Source organism: Gopherus evgoodei, chromosome 9 (genome assembly GCF_007399415.2).
Source record: "Gopherus evgoodei ecotype Sinaloan lineage chromosome 9, rGopEvg1_v1.p, whole genome shotgun sequence".
Lineage (NCBI taxonomy): Eukaryota > Metazoa > Chordata > Testudines > Testudinidae > Gopherus > Gopherus evgoodei.
In genome coordinates this window covers 11,674,162-11,691,682 of record NC_044330.1, presented here as the reverse complement: position 1 = coordinate 11,691,682, position 17,521 = coordinate 11,674,162, and the positions used below count along the sequence as shown (strand labels likewise).

The 17,521-nt window shown below is 42.6% G+C and overlaps 1 protein-coding gene across 1 annotated transcript; it reads left to right on the top strand.

Moving 5' to 3' along the window:
• Positions 1-59: 59 nt before the first annotated feature.
• Positions 60-11,515, top strand: NDUFB5 (NADH:ubiquinone oxidoreductase subunit B5). Its single transcript, XM_030574349.1, has 6 exons — positions 60-250; positions 2,634-2,719; positions 3,969-4,035; positions 5,640-5,701; positions 8,620-8,726; positions 10,328-11,515. The coding sequence occupies exons 1-6, from the start codon at positions 124-126 to the stop codon at positions 10,446-10,448; spliced, it is 570 nt and encodes a 189-aa protein (XP_030430209.1). The 5' UTR covers positions 60-123; the 3' UTR covers positions 10,449-11,515.
• Positions 11,516-17,521: the final 6,006 nt, after the last annotated feature.

The following is a 17,521-nucleotide window of genomic DNA, read 5'->3' as shown; positions in this document are numbered from 1 at the left end:
GGAGAGGACTACGGGTGGAATTACTGTAACGGACAGCGTGCCCGATTCCAAGATGGTGGCGCCACGGCTTCGCTCTCGTTGGGGGTAAATGGCCAGCGGCCCCGCCCCGTGCCAGTTTCACACATGGCCGCCATGAGCCTACTGCGGCGGGCAGCGGCCGCTTTGGGAACTCGCACGGTCCTGTTCAGGGCGGCAGGTGGGGGACGCGTCTCCTTGCTGGGCAGGAATGTCGTGTCCTCCGGCATCATCGGTATGGAGCTGCCGGGCTGGGGCGGGGAGCTCGGTGTCCTCTGTAGCGGGGTGACCTTGGGGAGCGAGGTGGGGGCTCGGTGTCTCTGCGGAGCGGGTGGGGGTTGGGTTTCCTCTGGGGAAGGGGGTGCTGCAGGAAGAGGGGATCCCTATGGTGGTGGGGGGTCTCCTTTGGGGAAGGGACGGGACAAGGGGCCCTTCGGCGGTGGTGGTGGCGGGGTTCCTCTTTCTAGTGATTAGCGCATGTCTGGAGGATTTCGGTTTTATTCCTGATTCTGCTACTCTCGTGTGATTGATTGTCAGACCGAGGCCAATTGGTACCAGCTGGCAAAGGGTTCCCTGTTCTGTAACAGTAACTCCTGTCCGGCCTGAGAAACTCATTGCACCCCGTGCACTGCTTTCATAGTATTTGTCTGTGAAGACTTTCATGTGAGGCTTCACATGAAAGCCAGGATCATGCTGATCATTAATATTGTTGTAAAATGTATGGTACGAACGCTATATAAAACGCTATGTATGTGTAATGAAAATGTTTTAAAGTCTGTGTCCAAGGCAGTTGTGACAAACAGGTTTTGGGTCAGACAAAGGATATTTGGGATTCATAGGGTTGCTCTGTTGGCCTTGTAGATTAAGCACTGTAAAGCAATATAGTGAAAGCTCTATTTACATATGGAATCAATAGGAAAGGTGTATACAGGAAAAGAAAACAAGCCATAAGGCTTAGCCTGGCCATGTGCAAAGACAGTGAACTTTGGGACTATTAGTAGAAGGCAAAAAGACATCTCTTGATTCTTCACCGAGGAAGCAAAAAGGCAGTGCTTTGGGCATTTATGAAAGAGAGATCACATAAATCCTGAGATGCTGAAAGAAGGCTTTAGTTGAGAATAGACTGTTTTAGACAGGAGGGTAGCCTATTAGCTTAAGAGTAATTTCTAAAACATGTTACAATTTTGTTTTATATGTAACTTTTCTGTTTCCATTGTCCTTACTTTCTATGTCTTAAATCTTAGCCTTTGATAATAATCTTATTATTGTTTTCACTGTAAATATATCTCCGTACTAAGATGTTATATAGGAGCTGACTTTCAGTTGAATCAAACTTGTATATACACTTTCTTCTTGGAGATAGTGAACCTGGTATTTCTGTGAGTGTCCAGTGCTTAAGGGTTGGACACTACAAGGAGATGATTCAAAGAGGACTGCAGTGCAAAGTAGGAGCTAGCATAAGCCCAGAGAAGTGATGTTGGGTGTCTGACGGACTGGCAGTGTCAGAGATACTCTCTGCCTCTGTGAGGGGGAAAGAGAGTGACACAATCCTGGGCACCCTGAGAAAGGGTCACAATGACCTTGGGCAAAATACTCATTTTTGGTTTCCCTTTTTGGAAAAGGAGATAATATGATCCTATGTTAAGGGGTGGTCTTTGAGCTCTGTAGATGGGAGCTGAAAGCGGTTAAGTTTATTTTCTTGAAACAGCTAGCTAGTAGCCTTCCAGTAGCCTTCTGGAACACCTTGAATTCAAGTTGGTTGTGTTGTATGCTGCTGCTACTTTTCCCCCTTGCATGGAGAATTTTCTCGTTACCTTGATCTTCTAATGTGCACCGTATGAGAAGGTCCTTGCACTGAGCTACATTGAACCCGCTGGGATTCTTTGCTGGTGAAGAGATCTGCCCACACTGAGCCAGTTGCAAGATTGGAACCTAAATGTCAAGCAGGCCCCCACACTTAAAGTGTAGTACAGCCAGATATAAACTTCCTTTTCAGTATCTCAGTCATTGCTTCTAGCTGTTGATTTCATTTCTGTTCAAATCCTATAATTTCCTGCAACTGTGAATATTTTAAACTTATTTGTATCAATTTAAAATGAACATTGATATTATCCATCAAATCATACAAAAAATTAAAACGGATTTCTGCCAAGCCTATACAGTGAAAAAGTGAGAGCTTATAGTCATATGCACAAGTGTCCACTTAGGAGCCAATATGTCATCTTCACTCCTGTTCCACGATAGACCTGGGGTCAAAATTTTGGCCACCCTAGTCAAAACCTAGTAGCATGATAGTGTGTTACCTAACTGTAGAAATTTTATATGGAGGATTCTTGTGCAAATTACATTTTCTTCAACTCATCTATTTTTCCTCTATGATTTGCTCCATAGAGAGAGTTTTATCTTGGAATACCACCACTTCTGTAGCATACAGTTGGGCTTAGCTCTAGGAGTCCTGCTGTCCTAGGCAAAACAACAAATACCTTTACCAGTCTGCAGTAACCCACCTGTTATTCAATGTTTTGCTACTTTTTTTTGGCTGCATCGCAGAGTTTCTCCTGTACGTAATCACTGCAGATGGGAAAAGGACATAATAATATCCTGGTTTAATTTTGCAGCTGCAGTACGACATGCAAGCCATGGGAAAAGAATGTTTGTCATCACGCCAACAGATTTCTATGATAAACGATTTCTGAGGTTGCTGGTAAGTTAATTTTTTGTTGTTGCAACTCTTAGTATAACTTAAATAATTTGTAAATGATGGACTGTGTTTAAGGCGTTAATACACTCATTCCTATTGTTTACAATGCAATAGCATCCAAAATGTGTTAGGCACTAGCTACATAAACAAGATTTCCTAGTCCCTATCCTGAAGAATTTACCATTTATAAAGACAAAGACAGATGGGACAAAGGGATATGTCATACCAGCCAAGTGCTCAGAGTGATGATTGATATCTATTATGTTAGTGACCTTTTTTTTAAATTGTGGGTGTGTGTAATATATATAAATGAAGTATCTTCAGTTTCTCCTTTATATGCTATTTTTAGTTAACTGCTACTTTTTTATTGTTGCTGTTTTAAATCCTTGCCTGTTGTGTTTTTAAATGTTAACTGTCATCTGTTTTGCAGGTTTAGTAATATTTTAGCTGTTGGCTGTTAAGTCGTGTAAAACTTGGCTCCAAGTCCAGGAGCCCTCCATTACTACCGCATAATAAGTGCATCTTCCTTCCATCCAGCCCACCCACACCAGAGATTTAGGCTCAGTAGGCTTGATCCAAAGCCAGTTCAAGTCAATGAAAAGATGGGCTTCTGATCAGATCCATTATGTGGGGAAGATAGTCAGCCAGGCTGGACTCCTTGGAGTGAGGGCCCTGCAATAACTGATCATTGTTGTATCTTTTTAACAGATTTTGTATAAAATATTAATTCTCAGCTTGCATTGGGTTTTTTAAAAATTGCATTTTGACTCAAGGTCAGTCAAAGGTAGTTTTAGTGCTTCATTATAGTTAATCAACTCCAAGCTTTGAGTAATATTATTTTACATAGCAACAGTATTTCCTAGTAGTTAGAACAAGAGACTGGGATGGAGAACTTATATGTTGCATTCCCAGCTCTGAAACTGATTCAACTTTATAACTTTAAGTCACTTATTTTCTCTGAGCCTCAATTTGCTATGTTGTACAAATGGGATTAATACGTGTATCACCTGGGTTTTGAGGCATGTTTACTGTTTTCTGAAATGTTTTGAGATCCTTAGCTGGAAACACTAGGTATTCCAGTTGCAATAATAAACCATATTTGATGGTATACAGCAGAAATATTGTGGAAGTTCAGATTCTGATGTTCTAATACAGGAGAGATAATTGTAAGAGTAACTGAGATTTGCAGGAGAAGTGGTATATTGTTCTCACAGACTAATCTGGTGTCTTTTTCCCTCCCCCTGCTAAACAGAGATTCTATATATTATTACCTGGGATACCATTAGCAGTACTTATAACGTATGTCAACATCTTCATTGGTAAGCACTTCTGTGATGTTTAAGTTACATTGTTGAACATTGTAAAAGTTGGATAAAGAAAATGAAATAGGTCTGATAGTATTTCAGACCCTTATCTCTAAAGCTGGCTTGGTAATTATGGGTCATGTTTAAGGCTGCATGTCTGTCATGGAAGTCATGGATTCTGTGACTTTCCATGACCTCGGTGACTTCTGCAGCAGCCAGTGTGGTTGGCTCTGGCAGCCCCTGGGCCAGTCGCACCAGCCTCTGCCCCCTGCCCCACCCCCAGGCAGCAGTAGTTTAGGTGTTGGAGAGGTCTCAGGGCTGGGGCAGGGTGTTGGGTGTGAGGCGGCACTTACCTCGGGGAGAGGCTTGAGGGAGAGGCCAGAGGGGCTCCATGCGCTGCCCCCACCAAGAGCGCTGGCTCTGCAGCTCCCATTGGCCAAGAACTGCAGTCAATGGGGGCTGCAGTGGGTGGTGCCTGCAGGCAGGGACAGCGCGCAGAGCCCCCTGACCCTTCCACCTAGGAACTGCAGGGAGATGCCGGCCTCTTCCAGGGAGCCGCGCAGAGCCTGGTAGGGAGCCTGCCAGCCCTTCCAACTCCCCCTGCACGCCTCCAGCACCAGTGGGGGTCCCAGGCTGTGTGCTGCTGCCCCGCACCAGCGGAGGTCCCGGGCTGCTCCCCCCCAGGACCTGCGGCACCCCCTAGCACCCGCAAAGCTCCCTGGGCCATGCCCCCTAGGCAGCACCCATGGCACCCGGCCCAAGTTTTAGTTAGAGGTATGTAGTACAAGTCCATGGACAGATCACAGGCCGTGAATTTTTGTTTACTGCCTGTAACCTGCCCATGAATTTTACCAAAAATACTGGTGACTAAAACGTAGCCTGAGTCATGTTGTGTAAAAATATACTGACGGGGAGAATCCCGTAGCTGACCTAAGATCTCTTCCTTCTCTATCTGTTTTATAAAATGCGGGGAAGCTTCAGAGAATTGATCAGTAGTTACACATGTGTCTATTCTCCATTTGATATTCCCGTGCAAATCATATTTGCATCAGTGATGTTTATGTATGTGCACAGCAGAGCTGCCCACATAATGAAGTTAATGTTTTCTGTCTGGATTTAAACATATACCTTGTGCATATTCCGAGATAGGTGTACAGAATATGCATTTAACAGGGCACTGCCAATTTAAAATCAAAATTCCTCCTGACTTTTTTTTTTAACCTACAATGTAATTAACCTTAGATTGCATGAATTGAATGATCAGAGAAAAATGTATTTAATGTTTATTTTCTAGCTTGTTTACTTTGTGATGGCACTTTGGGTACAGTTAGTTTCACTCTTTCCTCTGTATAGTCAGTCATTTCCCCTTTTTGTTGTGTAGGTTAAAATATAGGAGTGTGTAACTAGAACAGAATTGGTAGGAGGACTCAGAAGCAGGTATAGTACCTGAAACTACTTCCAGGCTGTTCCAACTCACTTTTTTGAATCAAATTGATGGTGTCTCTTTAAATATTTTGCATGTGAAATGCTCTTTAATTGGTCTTTATTTGTATGAGGAAAGTAAAGTGTGTTTCTAAAATGTCAATAGTATTGAACGTCCCTCCATTTTCTCTTGGCAGGTGAAGCTGAACTTGCAGAAATTCCAGAAGGTTATGTTCCAGAGCACTGGGAATATCACAAAGCAAGTACAAAATTATGAAAGGAATATGGCATTTCCAGCACACTCCTCCTCATCATACATCGATCTTGGGAGGAAAATATTTAAAATGTGTTGGATATATTAATGAGGATATCGGCTACTTTATGGGATTGGGTCTTCATGCAAATATACAATTTTCAAATTAAGTACATGTTATTTTATTACATCTGTTTGTGGTATACTAACAGTAGTAGCAGATGCAGCTGACTTGTACATAGCTGTGTAAACAGTAAGAGCACTGTACATGAAGTTGTGAACATAAAATTCGTAAAGAACAAAAGCACTCTCACCAGTCCATCAAGGGTTTTTTTGTTTTGTTTTTTGAACGCTCCTCTGAGCTCCAGGTCTTGAGATACTAGACTTTAAAATTACATTGTTTATCTCATCTGAATGACTTTCAGTGAATACCACCAAAAAGAACACGAGTACTTGTGGCACCTTAAAGACTAACTAATTTATTTGAGCATAAGCATTTTTTTAAATAAATTTGTTAGTCTCTAAGGTGCCACAAGTACTCCTGTTCTTTTTGCGGATACAGAGTTAACACAGCTGCTACACTGAAACCAATGAATACCAGGAAGTTCATACTTTTGTAGTAGGGCTGTGATTAACTGAAAACAAAATTAATGCGTTCGTTTTTTAAATGGCATTAATTTTTTACCTCTGGGTGGGGAGGCAGGCATCAGCTGTGGAGGGACCTGACAGTGTCTGGTCAGGCACAGTAATGCTAATCTGCCTCCGGAGGGCAGGGAGAGGAGAGGAGAGGAAGTGGCTCCCATCCCGGCTCCAGTGGAGAGGTAGGGATGCTGACCCTGCCGTGCCCCACTACTCTCAGCTGACCCCTTGCTCTGGAGATGGGCCCGCCCCTCCCTGCACTGTGCCCTAATGCACCTAGCCAGCCCTTCACTCCAGGGATCAGCCCCCCCACACACTGTGCTCCATTGTCTCTAGCTGGCCCCTCGCTTCGGGGACTGATCCCCTCTCCCCCCGTTTTCCCCCTATGCCATATTGCCCCATGCCAGCTCTTTGCTCCAGGGACCGACACTCTCCTCCACCCATGCCATGCCCCATTGCTCCAAGCTGGCGCCTCACTCTGGGGGTACCCCATAGAGAACAGGGGCCTGCTGAGCTCAGCTTCCCTGTACTAGTCTGTCCTCCCATGCTGTATGCTGAGTCCCTGAGGTAAAATACTCCCTTGCAAATAACGGCTCGCTCAGCTGAAGGGAGCCCACCTAGCTCGGTAAAAGGAGGAGAGCCTGTTGGTAAGCCCAGTGCCAGAAACCACCCTTCCAGAAGCAGCAGCAAGACACCTCCCTCACCCTCCTCCTGAACAAGTCATTGCTTGCCCCCCCTACATTGTCACCCTCTGTCCTCCCAGAACCTCCTCTTGCACAAGTCATTGCTTCTCCCCCCCTTCACCCATCCTCCTCCAACACTAACAGCAGATTTCTAAGATGAAATTCTCTTTCTCTGTGGACAGGGAGTGAGCCTAGCAAGTTCAGAAACCCAACAGGAGCAGCAGCAAGAATTCACCCTTCTCCTGCACAACTCACACCCCTCCCATCTCCACAATACTGACTTTCTGAGATTAAAAAAATCTTACCCCTTCAGTAAGCCAAGACTCCTCTAAAGGAGACACACACCAAATAGTATACATAATAAGGGCTAACCCAGCAGCAGCAGGAAAATAAAGCCTCCTGCACAATTCACTTCCCTACTGAATGCTAAAATCCTGAGGTGAAATTATTCCCTATCCACAGCAAGGACTGAGTGGACTTGTAGGCTCTAAAGTTTTACACTGTTTTATTTTTGAGTGCAGTTATGTAAAATAATAATAACTGTAATTCTGCATTTGTAAGTTAAACTTTGATGATAGAGATCGCACTGAAGCACTTAGTACTATTGTTCAAATGTTTGTAATAAAAAAGTGAGCACTGTACACTCTGTATTCTGTTTGAAAATGTAGAAAACACCCAAAAATATTTAAATAATGATATTCTATTATTGTTTAACAGTGATTAAAACTGCAGTTATTTGCTATTAATTTTTTTATTCTTACAATTAATCATGATTAATTTTTTGAATCGCTTAACAGCTCTATTTTATAGTACTTGTCAGCAGTGAATCAAAGTCCAATATCTCTCAACTTTTCAGAGCTAAAAACAAAGATTTTGCTGAGAATCACAGCCCGGGTGGTTCATGAGATGTTACTTTACAACTGTCACTGATTTTTTGATGTAACTATATTTTTGTTTTTAAGTGGCTAATGATTGTACATAGCAATACACAGACCTCTATGTGACTAGTTCAATTTACACTGGAATTGAAAGATTAAATAGAAGCTTCCATGTGCAAGCAGCACTTAGTATAAAGATTACTGAATCTTCACAGTAATAGGTTTGGAGTCCATTTTATGGAGATTATGGTAGCACTTTTTGATTAACTCTATTTCAGAAATTGTCTTACTTCTTAAAATATGAAATACAGATTTTCCCCCATTATAACTGTTCTCTTTTTCTTTCTTTCTTTCTTTCTTTTTTTTTTATTCCACAACATTCTATTCTATTGTGTGTTATCTTGGATAATGTCAAAAATGGCAAATGGGTAACTTTTTTTTCATAGGCCCCGATCCTCCAAACATTTACTCATGTGCTAAACTGTGTAACTGTGAGTAATCCTTCTTAAATTAGTGGTACTCATGATAGTACAGTTAAGCACATAAGTGTTTGCAGAATTAGGGGTATGCAGCCTAACATAATTTTTAATTGCACGTTATCATGGTAAATGGTACTAGAAAGAATATTTAATGTGATCAAATTTCCCGATCATTATTATTTGTGGAGGGTTCTTGTGTGGAAATTATATGAATAATCTAATATTCTTATTTTCATCTCTTCTAGCATCCTATAACGAGGTGGATTGCTCGTTATCTCCTTGATTCTCCTGAAAAGGAATATGAAAAAATGTTGGCCATAGTTGATACTGAAGCTAAAAAAACTGACCTAAGGTAAAGATAGGATGGGTTTGCTGAAGCTTTTAAAAGCCATTATATACTGTACTAAACCATTTCAGTGATGATACAATAGTAGAATTTTTCTCTTAAATTGGACATCGGAACAGGGCTTGAAAAAATCACCTGGCCCTTGCTGAGTGAGAAGCTTTTCGTGGCAAATATTGGTTCTAGACCATCAGTTGCTACAGAATGTAACTTTAGTTTAAAAAAAAATAATTGTACCAATAACTCTTCAAACACAAAACAAGTGTAAACCAATGCAGTTTTATCTTCCTGAGTCAGGGACAGACAACTTCTGTGTCTCTGCTAATGCTTATAGATTCGTTCTGGTTCGTTGCTGCTGTCCAGAAAACCATGGGCACCAGTGACATTGTCCAGTATTATGTTAGTGTCATGCTGCTGTTGCTTGGGTAAACTGAGCACTAACAGAGGAGGTGCTAAGCTTCTTGGAATGTTGCCCCTAGACTTTCTTGGTGGAGCCCCTCCCTCCTTCATCTTTCCTGGTTATTTCTGACTGGAAGGTATCTGGTAAAGTTTTCAGTTCATGATTATGAAGGAGACTACTGTCTATGTTTAGAAATCTCATCAGGTTTTTTTAATTGTTATTTTATTATTTCTTCAGCTAGTTTACTGAAAAACCAAGTAAATACACCTCTATCCCGATATAACGCAACCCGATATAACACGGGTTCGCATACAACGTGGTAAAGAAGCGCTCCCGCGGATCAGCATGTCAGCTCCCAGCTGGGGTGCTCCGCTTCCCGCCGCCGGTGAGTGTAGGGAGGTTGGGGAAGGGACACCCCCGTACTTACCTGAGGCGGGAAGTGAAGCACTGCAGCTGGGAGCTGGCGGAGTGGAGCGAGCTGGGGCCAGGCTGCTCTGCTTCCCCCTGCTGGTGAGTGCGGGACCTTTCCCCAACACCCCACACCCCTATGCACACACCCACACACCCTGACACAGCTGGGGCTGGGCAAGGAAAGTGGAGCGGGCTGGGGCTGTGTCGCTCTACTTCCCGCCGCAGGTGAATACAGGGCGCTTCCTTTCCCCAACCTCTCTGCACTCACTGGCAGTAGCGGAAGCGGAGCACCATGGCTGGGAGCTGGTGGAGTGGAGCGGGCTGGGGCTGGGCTGCTCCACTTCCTGCCACAGCCATTGAGTGCCTGTCGTGGCAGGGGATGTGGATAGCGGTCGGGGCAGTCAGGGGACAGGGAGCAGGGGCATTCGGTAGGGGTGGGATCCCGGGGGTGATTAGGGATGGGGTCTCTGGAGGGAGCGGTCAGGGGACAAGGAGAAGGGGGCCAAAGCAAGTTCGATATAATGCGGTCTCACCTATAGCGCGGTAAGATTTTTTGGCTCCAGAGGACTGCATTATATCAGGGTAGAGGTGTATAATGAAACACAGTGACAGAATATTTAACACCATGGATAATTCTTCATATTTGTAGTATTGTTCCCACGGACATCATAGAATATATAGGACCAAATGCAATGCTGATGTAAGAGAGTATGACTCCTTTAATATCAATGTTAAATGTGGCCCATGGAAGATGATAAATTACATGCTGAATTTGACTTTCATTTTCCATTTCTTATAGACTGAAGGAATTGGAGGCACGTCGACTAATGAGAGAGAGGGGAGATGGGCCCTGGTATTACTATGAGACCCCTGATAAAAATCTTATTGATCATTCTGCTAAAGCAACTCCTGACAATTAAGCAGTTAGTCCACTGTTCCAAAAGAGCACCCACAAATAGTGACTGAATAATGTAATGTGTATCCTCTTGTTACTTGCTGACTTAAATAAAATTTATTTTTCAGTGTTGATTCTAGTAAGTTTTTAAATAGACAAAACTTGTTGCTAATCATGTACAGCTGTGAAATGTGTACAGATGGAGAGAATGGCTCTCATGTCAGTTGCTAATAGTCTGTTTCCCAAAGGTGTCAGTAGTTGATTCTGGGTTTGTAACACATTTTCCCCCCCAGAGGACGGTGGTCACCAGCTCATTTCACCAGGCCATCAAACAGCCAGACTGACCTGAGCTAGATTGGAACAAGTATCTGAAAGGTAAAAGACTCTATTCCATTACCAAACCATTTGATTTGTCTCTTATATAGTCCCATACCTAATTTTAAATGAAATGTATGAGAAAATAAATCATAACTTTATATTTTTTGGATAGTAATACATTAAATATAAGTCAAAGCACTTTTTAATTGTGAAATATTTCATAGAATGTAAATTAAGTGATTTTTGTAAAAATTAAATCTTCAGTTCTTTGGAACATTTCAGATTCAAAAGCTCCATCTCTATCACTATAGACAACTCCACTATCTTCCCTGCCAGTCAGGCTCACAACCTTGTTATAACAGTCTTCACTCTCATTGTTTCATATCCAAACTCTGGCCATAGCCTTTTACTGCTTCCTCTACATCCCTACAAATAACCTTCCTTCCTCACCACTCAGGCCATGCTACTCTCCTCTATGAATCTCTTCATTAGCTTCTTGCCTTCCTCCTCAGTTTCAAACCTCCCACCATCATCTTTAAGGCTCTGCATAACTCAGTGACAGTCTGCTCTCATTTCCTCCTATCTCCAACCATTTCCGTATCGCCTATGGTCTTCCTAAATGCCCCTTTTACCTCTTTCTTCAACTTGTGTCTAACCTCTGAGGTTAGACACTCCCTCCCTGTAAAGCCAATTCCTCTGAAAGATACTCCTTCCACAACGCTTTTCAACACTGCTGTGTGGCCTTTTTTTTTTTCTTTTCTTTAAACAAGGTTTTAAAAAAACTGCAACCTCTGTTATGTTCTTTACTATAATGTATCTGAACTAGACTGTACGCTCTGTTGGGGCAGGAAGTGTCTTCATCCATACAGGGCTGAAGACACAGTCGGTGCTCAATAAATGCATTCATATTTAAGAAACTCCTACTACAGAATGATACCTTTTTAAAATGAAAAATATCAGGGGTAGATATGGGTTATAGTTTCAGGTAACTGAGCATAACACACAACTAATACTTTTTGTCTTCAAAATGATTTTTAAACCCAGCTAATCCTCTCACTAATCCTGGGAAGTTTCATATTATCCATGTTTTACAGATGGTGTAATTAAGGTAGAAGTTGGATGACTTGCCCAAATCCACAGAATTTACAGTATTAACAGGCTACATATTATTTACATTATATTAGATGCTCTTTTGCCTTGTGACATATGAGGCAACTCACTCAGTCTTTCCACCTCCATCTGTCTAGTGCCACATTTCTTGCTACATTTTAGTCTTTTTCCATGACAGCAGTATTTTTCCTCATTGGTTTTGTTATATGTCATCTGTTATCCTCTTTTCCGTCTTCCACCAGGTAATATCTAGTCAAGAATTTGACTGGGAGCACAGTTTTTTGACATCCATACAACATGTCCGAACCACTTCAGCCTTCTTTCTTGAATCATCGTCTGTACCGTATGCTGGTCAGTCCTTTGTAACAGATCAGTGTTGTTTACTTTATCACACCAGCAGACACCAATTACTCTCTGCAAGCATTTCTGATGGAATGTCTTAAGTTTCCCGTTGTGGTTTTCTAGTATTCACAAAGTTTCAGAGGCATATATCACAATGGCATTGTCTACGTTTATCTTGATTTGTGCATGAATCTCATATTTTCCAGATATTCATCAGTCTCAGGCTCCGCCTACCTTCCCAGTTCTTGCTTCCAACTTATGGAGTTGGCCATGGACGCTAATTGTATTTCCAAGAATGACAAACAGGTTAACTATGTTGTATTATAGATTACTGATCACATACACACCGTCATTCCTGTCTCCTCTTTCCACAATCCTAACTTTTTTGAGGGGAGGGAAGAGAGTTCAGAACTCTAAGGGGAAGGCTTTCAAAAGCATCTAAAGAATTTAGGAACATAAATCCTGGGGCTCGTGCTCCTATCCCATGTGTGCTTTTGAAAATCTCCCCCAAAGTTTCTAGATGGCAGGCTTATGCTCTGTAATGAAACTATATATATTTTTTCATGCATGGGAGGGACTTGAATGGACAAATATTAAAAACTTAATTTACTCTACAACTGACATAATTCAGCATTTATTAATGGAAAAAAAGTTAAGTATTAACATTCTGTTCTCAAAAGGGAGAAGCTTTCTGATTCTATCAAAAACTTGGTAGGTGAAAGAAAAAAGTAGACAATTGGTTAATGATAGCTTTTTAAATAGATGTCTGAAGAAACAAGGTAAAAGGAACTGTACTGATAAACATCAGTTAATAGTACACATTGAATCAATGTCAAAAGAATTGATTGTCTTCAACTGTCTGATTATGCAGCTATTTGAGGGTATAAATTTAAACATTAAATGGGAATGGCTGAAAAAGAACAGTAGTTTTCTTTTCTTTAAGGACATAATGTAAGAACGACCATATTGCATCAGACAAATGGTCCATCTAGACTAGTATCTTGTCTTCTGACAATGGCTGGTGCCACATACTTCAGAGGAAGTAAACAGAACAGGACAATTTATCAAGTTACCCATCCCCTGTCCTCCAGTCCCAGCTTCTAGCAGTCAGAGATTTAGGGAGAACCAGAGCATGGGGCTGTGTCCTAGACTCTCTTGGTTAATAGCCATTGATGGACCTATCCTCCATGAACTTACCTAATTCTGTTTTGAGAATCAGTTATACTTTTGGCCTTCACAACATCCCAAAGTAATGAATTCCACAGGTTGACTGGGTGTGGTGTAAACCCACTATTATTCTTGCCACTAGGGGGAGGTATTACCTCAAAGTCTGATGCCACACATTTTAGTCTACTGTACATGTATTCCCCTAGTTTTTAAACCCCTTACCAGCAGTGGATTTTTTAAAAACTAACTCTCTCTCTCATATTTTGGCATCTTGAAGCCATCAGCCATTAGCCACTCTGAAGTCTCCACTTTTCTAAACAAAATAAGCCCAGCTCCCTTAGCCCTGTCTTATATTTTCATACTACTGATCATCTTTGGCTGCAGCCTTCCTGAGACAATAACCACCTGAATTTGTACAGCTGACCAACACTGCATAGAATATTTCAGGTAAGTACAACCTTGTTTGCAATTACAATTTCATATCATTGCAGAGTATTGGAAAGGTTCCCATTGGTTTTAGTGACCTTTGGATCAGGCACTTTTTGCTCTGCAAGTTTTATCACCTTAGGGTTAATAAGTAATAATTCAAATATAGAGCTCTGATGTAGTGCTTGTCATCAGTAGATCTCAAAGTGCTTTATAAAGGTTAGAAGGCTTAGCCTCATTCATATCACCTATATTTATTGTATTATGAGTAATAGAGGTCCGAAGAGTGACTCCTGAGGCACTGTGCTAATAAGCCTTTTCTAGTTTGAAACACATCCGTCTATGGTGACTCTCTGTTCTTGCTTTTGAGCAAGGCCTGGTCTATACTACAGAAGTTATGTCAACATAAGGCAGCTTTACATTGACCTAACTCTAAGCATCTACACCAAAATGTAGCTCCCACGGATGTAACTCGCCCGCTGCACCGACTTAATAACTCCACCTCCTTGAGAGGCGTAGCACTTAGGGCAACATAGGGCATCACAGTGTTAGTGTAGACACTGCATTATTTAATGTTGAATTTAGTGGTCTCAAGGTGTCCCACAATGCCCCACCGTGTCCGCTCTGGTCAGCGTTTTGAATTCCATTGCCCAGTGACCAGGTATGCAGGAACATACCCCTCCCCTTTAAAAGTCTCTTGAATTTTTTAATTTCTATTTCCTGTTTGCTCAGTGTGGAGAGCTCACCCAGCAACTCTCAGGCATGCCTAGCAACCACCCAGCTGACCAGTCTGGCTCCAGATTGTGGACAAGCTCCTGCCTGGAGTACACAGGAGGTGGTGGATCTCCTGAGTCTGTGAGAAGAAAAGGCTGTGCAGATACAGCTCTGATAAAGCCATTGAAACATTGATATTTATGAGCAGATCACTTGTGGCATGGCAGAGAAGGGCTACAAAAGGGACATGCAGCGGTGCCGTGTGAAAGTTAAGGAGCTGCGGCAAGCATACCAGAAGGCCAGGGAGACTAACAGTCACTCTGGTGCAGAGCCACAGACATGCCACTTTTATAAAGAGCTGCATGCCATCCTTGGCGTAGACCCCATGACCGGTCCCAAGAATCCTGTGGATTCTTTGCGGGAGCTGGAGTCATAGGCCACTGAAGTGAACAGTGAGGAGTAGGTGTTGAACAAGGAAGAGGAGGAGGAATATGGGGGCCAGGAGACTGAGGCATCCAATGGCACAGTGACCCAGGACCTGTTCTTGACTCCAGAGCAATCGAGCCAGGGAAAGGAACCTCTGGTAAGTATGCAATTTGCTTTGATATTTGAGGAACATATCTGTTCATTTGCTATTTTTTAATCATTTAATCTTTTTAATCATGAAGGGGTAGTGAAACAAACAAGAGAGGTAGAATCACTATCTGCTTCTCATTCCCTGTACAGTTAGGCAGAGAGGGACCCTGTAGAACACTTTATGTCCACTGAGGTGTCCTATGTATCCTTAAAGACCTAGAGGAAAGTTTCTTGAAGGTAGTCTGCAATCCTCTGCTGAAGATTTCTGGGGAGGGCTGCCTTATTTCTTCCATTGCAGTAGGACACTTCCCCCATGCCACTGAGCAATTGCTTCAACAGGCACTTTGCAGCATCAGGTTTGCTGTGCTTGCAAAGTTAATCACAATAGTGCAGAGCTGTGCAGGACCCATGCTTCTCACAGAGATGGCAGATGCACGGGTTAGCAGGGCTTTTGAAAAGAGGCATGAAACATTATGGGATGCAGATAAAATTATGCGCTGGAGAAAACTGCATCATGGGACATTGAAACCATGTTCCCAGTCACCCCGCATGACTTGATTGCCCCTGTAAGGCATTGCAAACCCTTTCCAAAACACCCTGCCAGTAGATGGTGGTGAATTGCACAGTGGGATAGCTGCCCATGGGACACTGCTCTCTGCATCGCTGCAAGCACCGGTAGTGAGATTGTGTACCACCAACATACACAGCGTAGTGTCTACATGCAAAAGTGATTTAATTATTGTGGCAGCTGTATGTCGACATAACTTATGTCAACTTATTTTTGTAGTGTAGACTGGCCCTCAGTTTCATATCTAACATCCAATGGCCTTGTCTACACACAGAATACTACAGTGGCACACCTGGGCCACTGTAGTGCTTCAGTGTAGACACTACCTATGCCAGTAACTAGGTTGATGGAATAATTCTACCATCAGCCTTACACTGTCTACAAGGGGACTTAGGTCAGCTTAACTGTACCACTCAGAGAGGTGGATTTTTCACACCCCTGAGCAACGCAGTTATGCCAACCTAGTTTTCTAGTGCAGACCAGGCCAACAGTTCCTCTAAGTCCAAGATTGTTTGAGAGAGATTCTGATTTCAGGCCTGGTCTACGCTAGAAAGTTAGGTAGGTTGGGTTGTGAAAAATCCACACCCTTGAGCGGCGTAGTTAAGTCAGCCTAAGTCCGTGTGTAGACAGTGCTAGGTTGATGGAAGAATTCTTCCATTGGTCTAGCTACTGCCTTTCAAGGAAGTGGATTACCTACACCAACGGGAGCATCCCTTTCATTGGAGTAGGTAGTGTCTACGCTGAAGGGCTACAGCAGTGCAGCTGCAGCAGCACAACTGTGCCACTGTAGTGTCTTAAGTGTAGACAAGCTTTCAGGTACCTCACTGTAAATCTAGAGTAATTCTGCGCACACATTCCGCCATAAGTATTTCACACACAGTTCCCAACATCACCAATGGATAGTTTGTTGAAAAAAGGACCACATACAAACTATAGCAGTTAGCCCGCACTAACCATGTCACAGCTTTATTTCTTTATCTTTTGATCTAAATGCTCTGTTCTCCAATCTTTATGGCGTCATTGCTGCCTCTCTCTACCTTATCAATATCCCTTTCAAAATTAGAAAAAGCAGAAATGAAGTGACAGAGAAGAAGGATAGTTCTGTGGTTAAGAATCTGGACTGGGATTCAAGGAGGTCTTCCTGCATGACCTCAGGCAAATAAATTCTTGGTGCCTCACCTGCCCCTATGTCAAATGGAGATCATGCTACTTCCTCGTCCCCATCCTTTGTCTGTCTTGTCTATTCAGATGGTAAGATCTTATATATAGGTACAGTCCAGCCCTGATTTCTGCACCCTTTATTCAACTTTGCAGTGTTTGCAGGGTAGGTGGTACCAGCTTCTTCAGTAAAGAGTCAGGAGGGCAGCATCATTCAGAATCAGCTGTATTAGTGTGAGAGAGATTTTAAGATGCTCCTCAATTGTCCATCCGTTGAAGTCCTTCATCCATCTGAAGAGGGTCAGGAATTTCCACTACAGCCTGCTTCCTTCAAGCAAGAAGAGATTCCGTATCACAGTCCATAAGCTGAGAAGGCATCGGGTTTGTTACATCACTTTTGAGTCGCTGAAGACAGGTGACAGCATTGCTGGACCATAAGCTTTTCTAGGCCATTTGGCATATTAATATCATCCCCAATGACTGGAAGAAGGGGATTACTCTGTTCGGAAAGGGTGATAAGGTGAATTTAGCAACTGTAGCAGTATGATGCTGTTGTCTGTTCCAGGGAAAGTCTTTGCTTCCATGTTAATGTCTCAGCTCAACAATGCACTTTGTGGCAGAGCCCAAGATACTCTGTGCAGCTTTAGATCTGGTCAGTCCACTGTTAACCAACTCTTTACCTTGAGACAGCTTTTTGAGAAGATGGCTGAATTTAATAA

Excerpts from the sequence above, each read along its gene's own strand:
- NDUFB5 (XM_030574349.1), top strand. The coding sequence starts at position 124 with ATGGCCGCCATGAGCCTACTGCGGCGGGCAGCGGCCGCTTTGGGAACT. Across the intron at positions 5,702-8,619 it reads AGCACTGGGAATATCACAAA|CATCCTATAACGAGGTGGAT; the intron begins GCAAGTACAAAA and ends CATCTCTTCTAG. Across the intron at positions 8,727-10,327 it reads GCTAAAAAAACTGACCTAAG|ACTGAAGGAATTGGAGGCAC; the intron begins GTAAAGATAGGA and ends CATTTCTTATAG.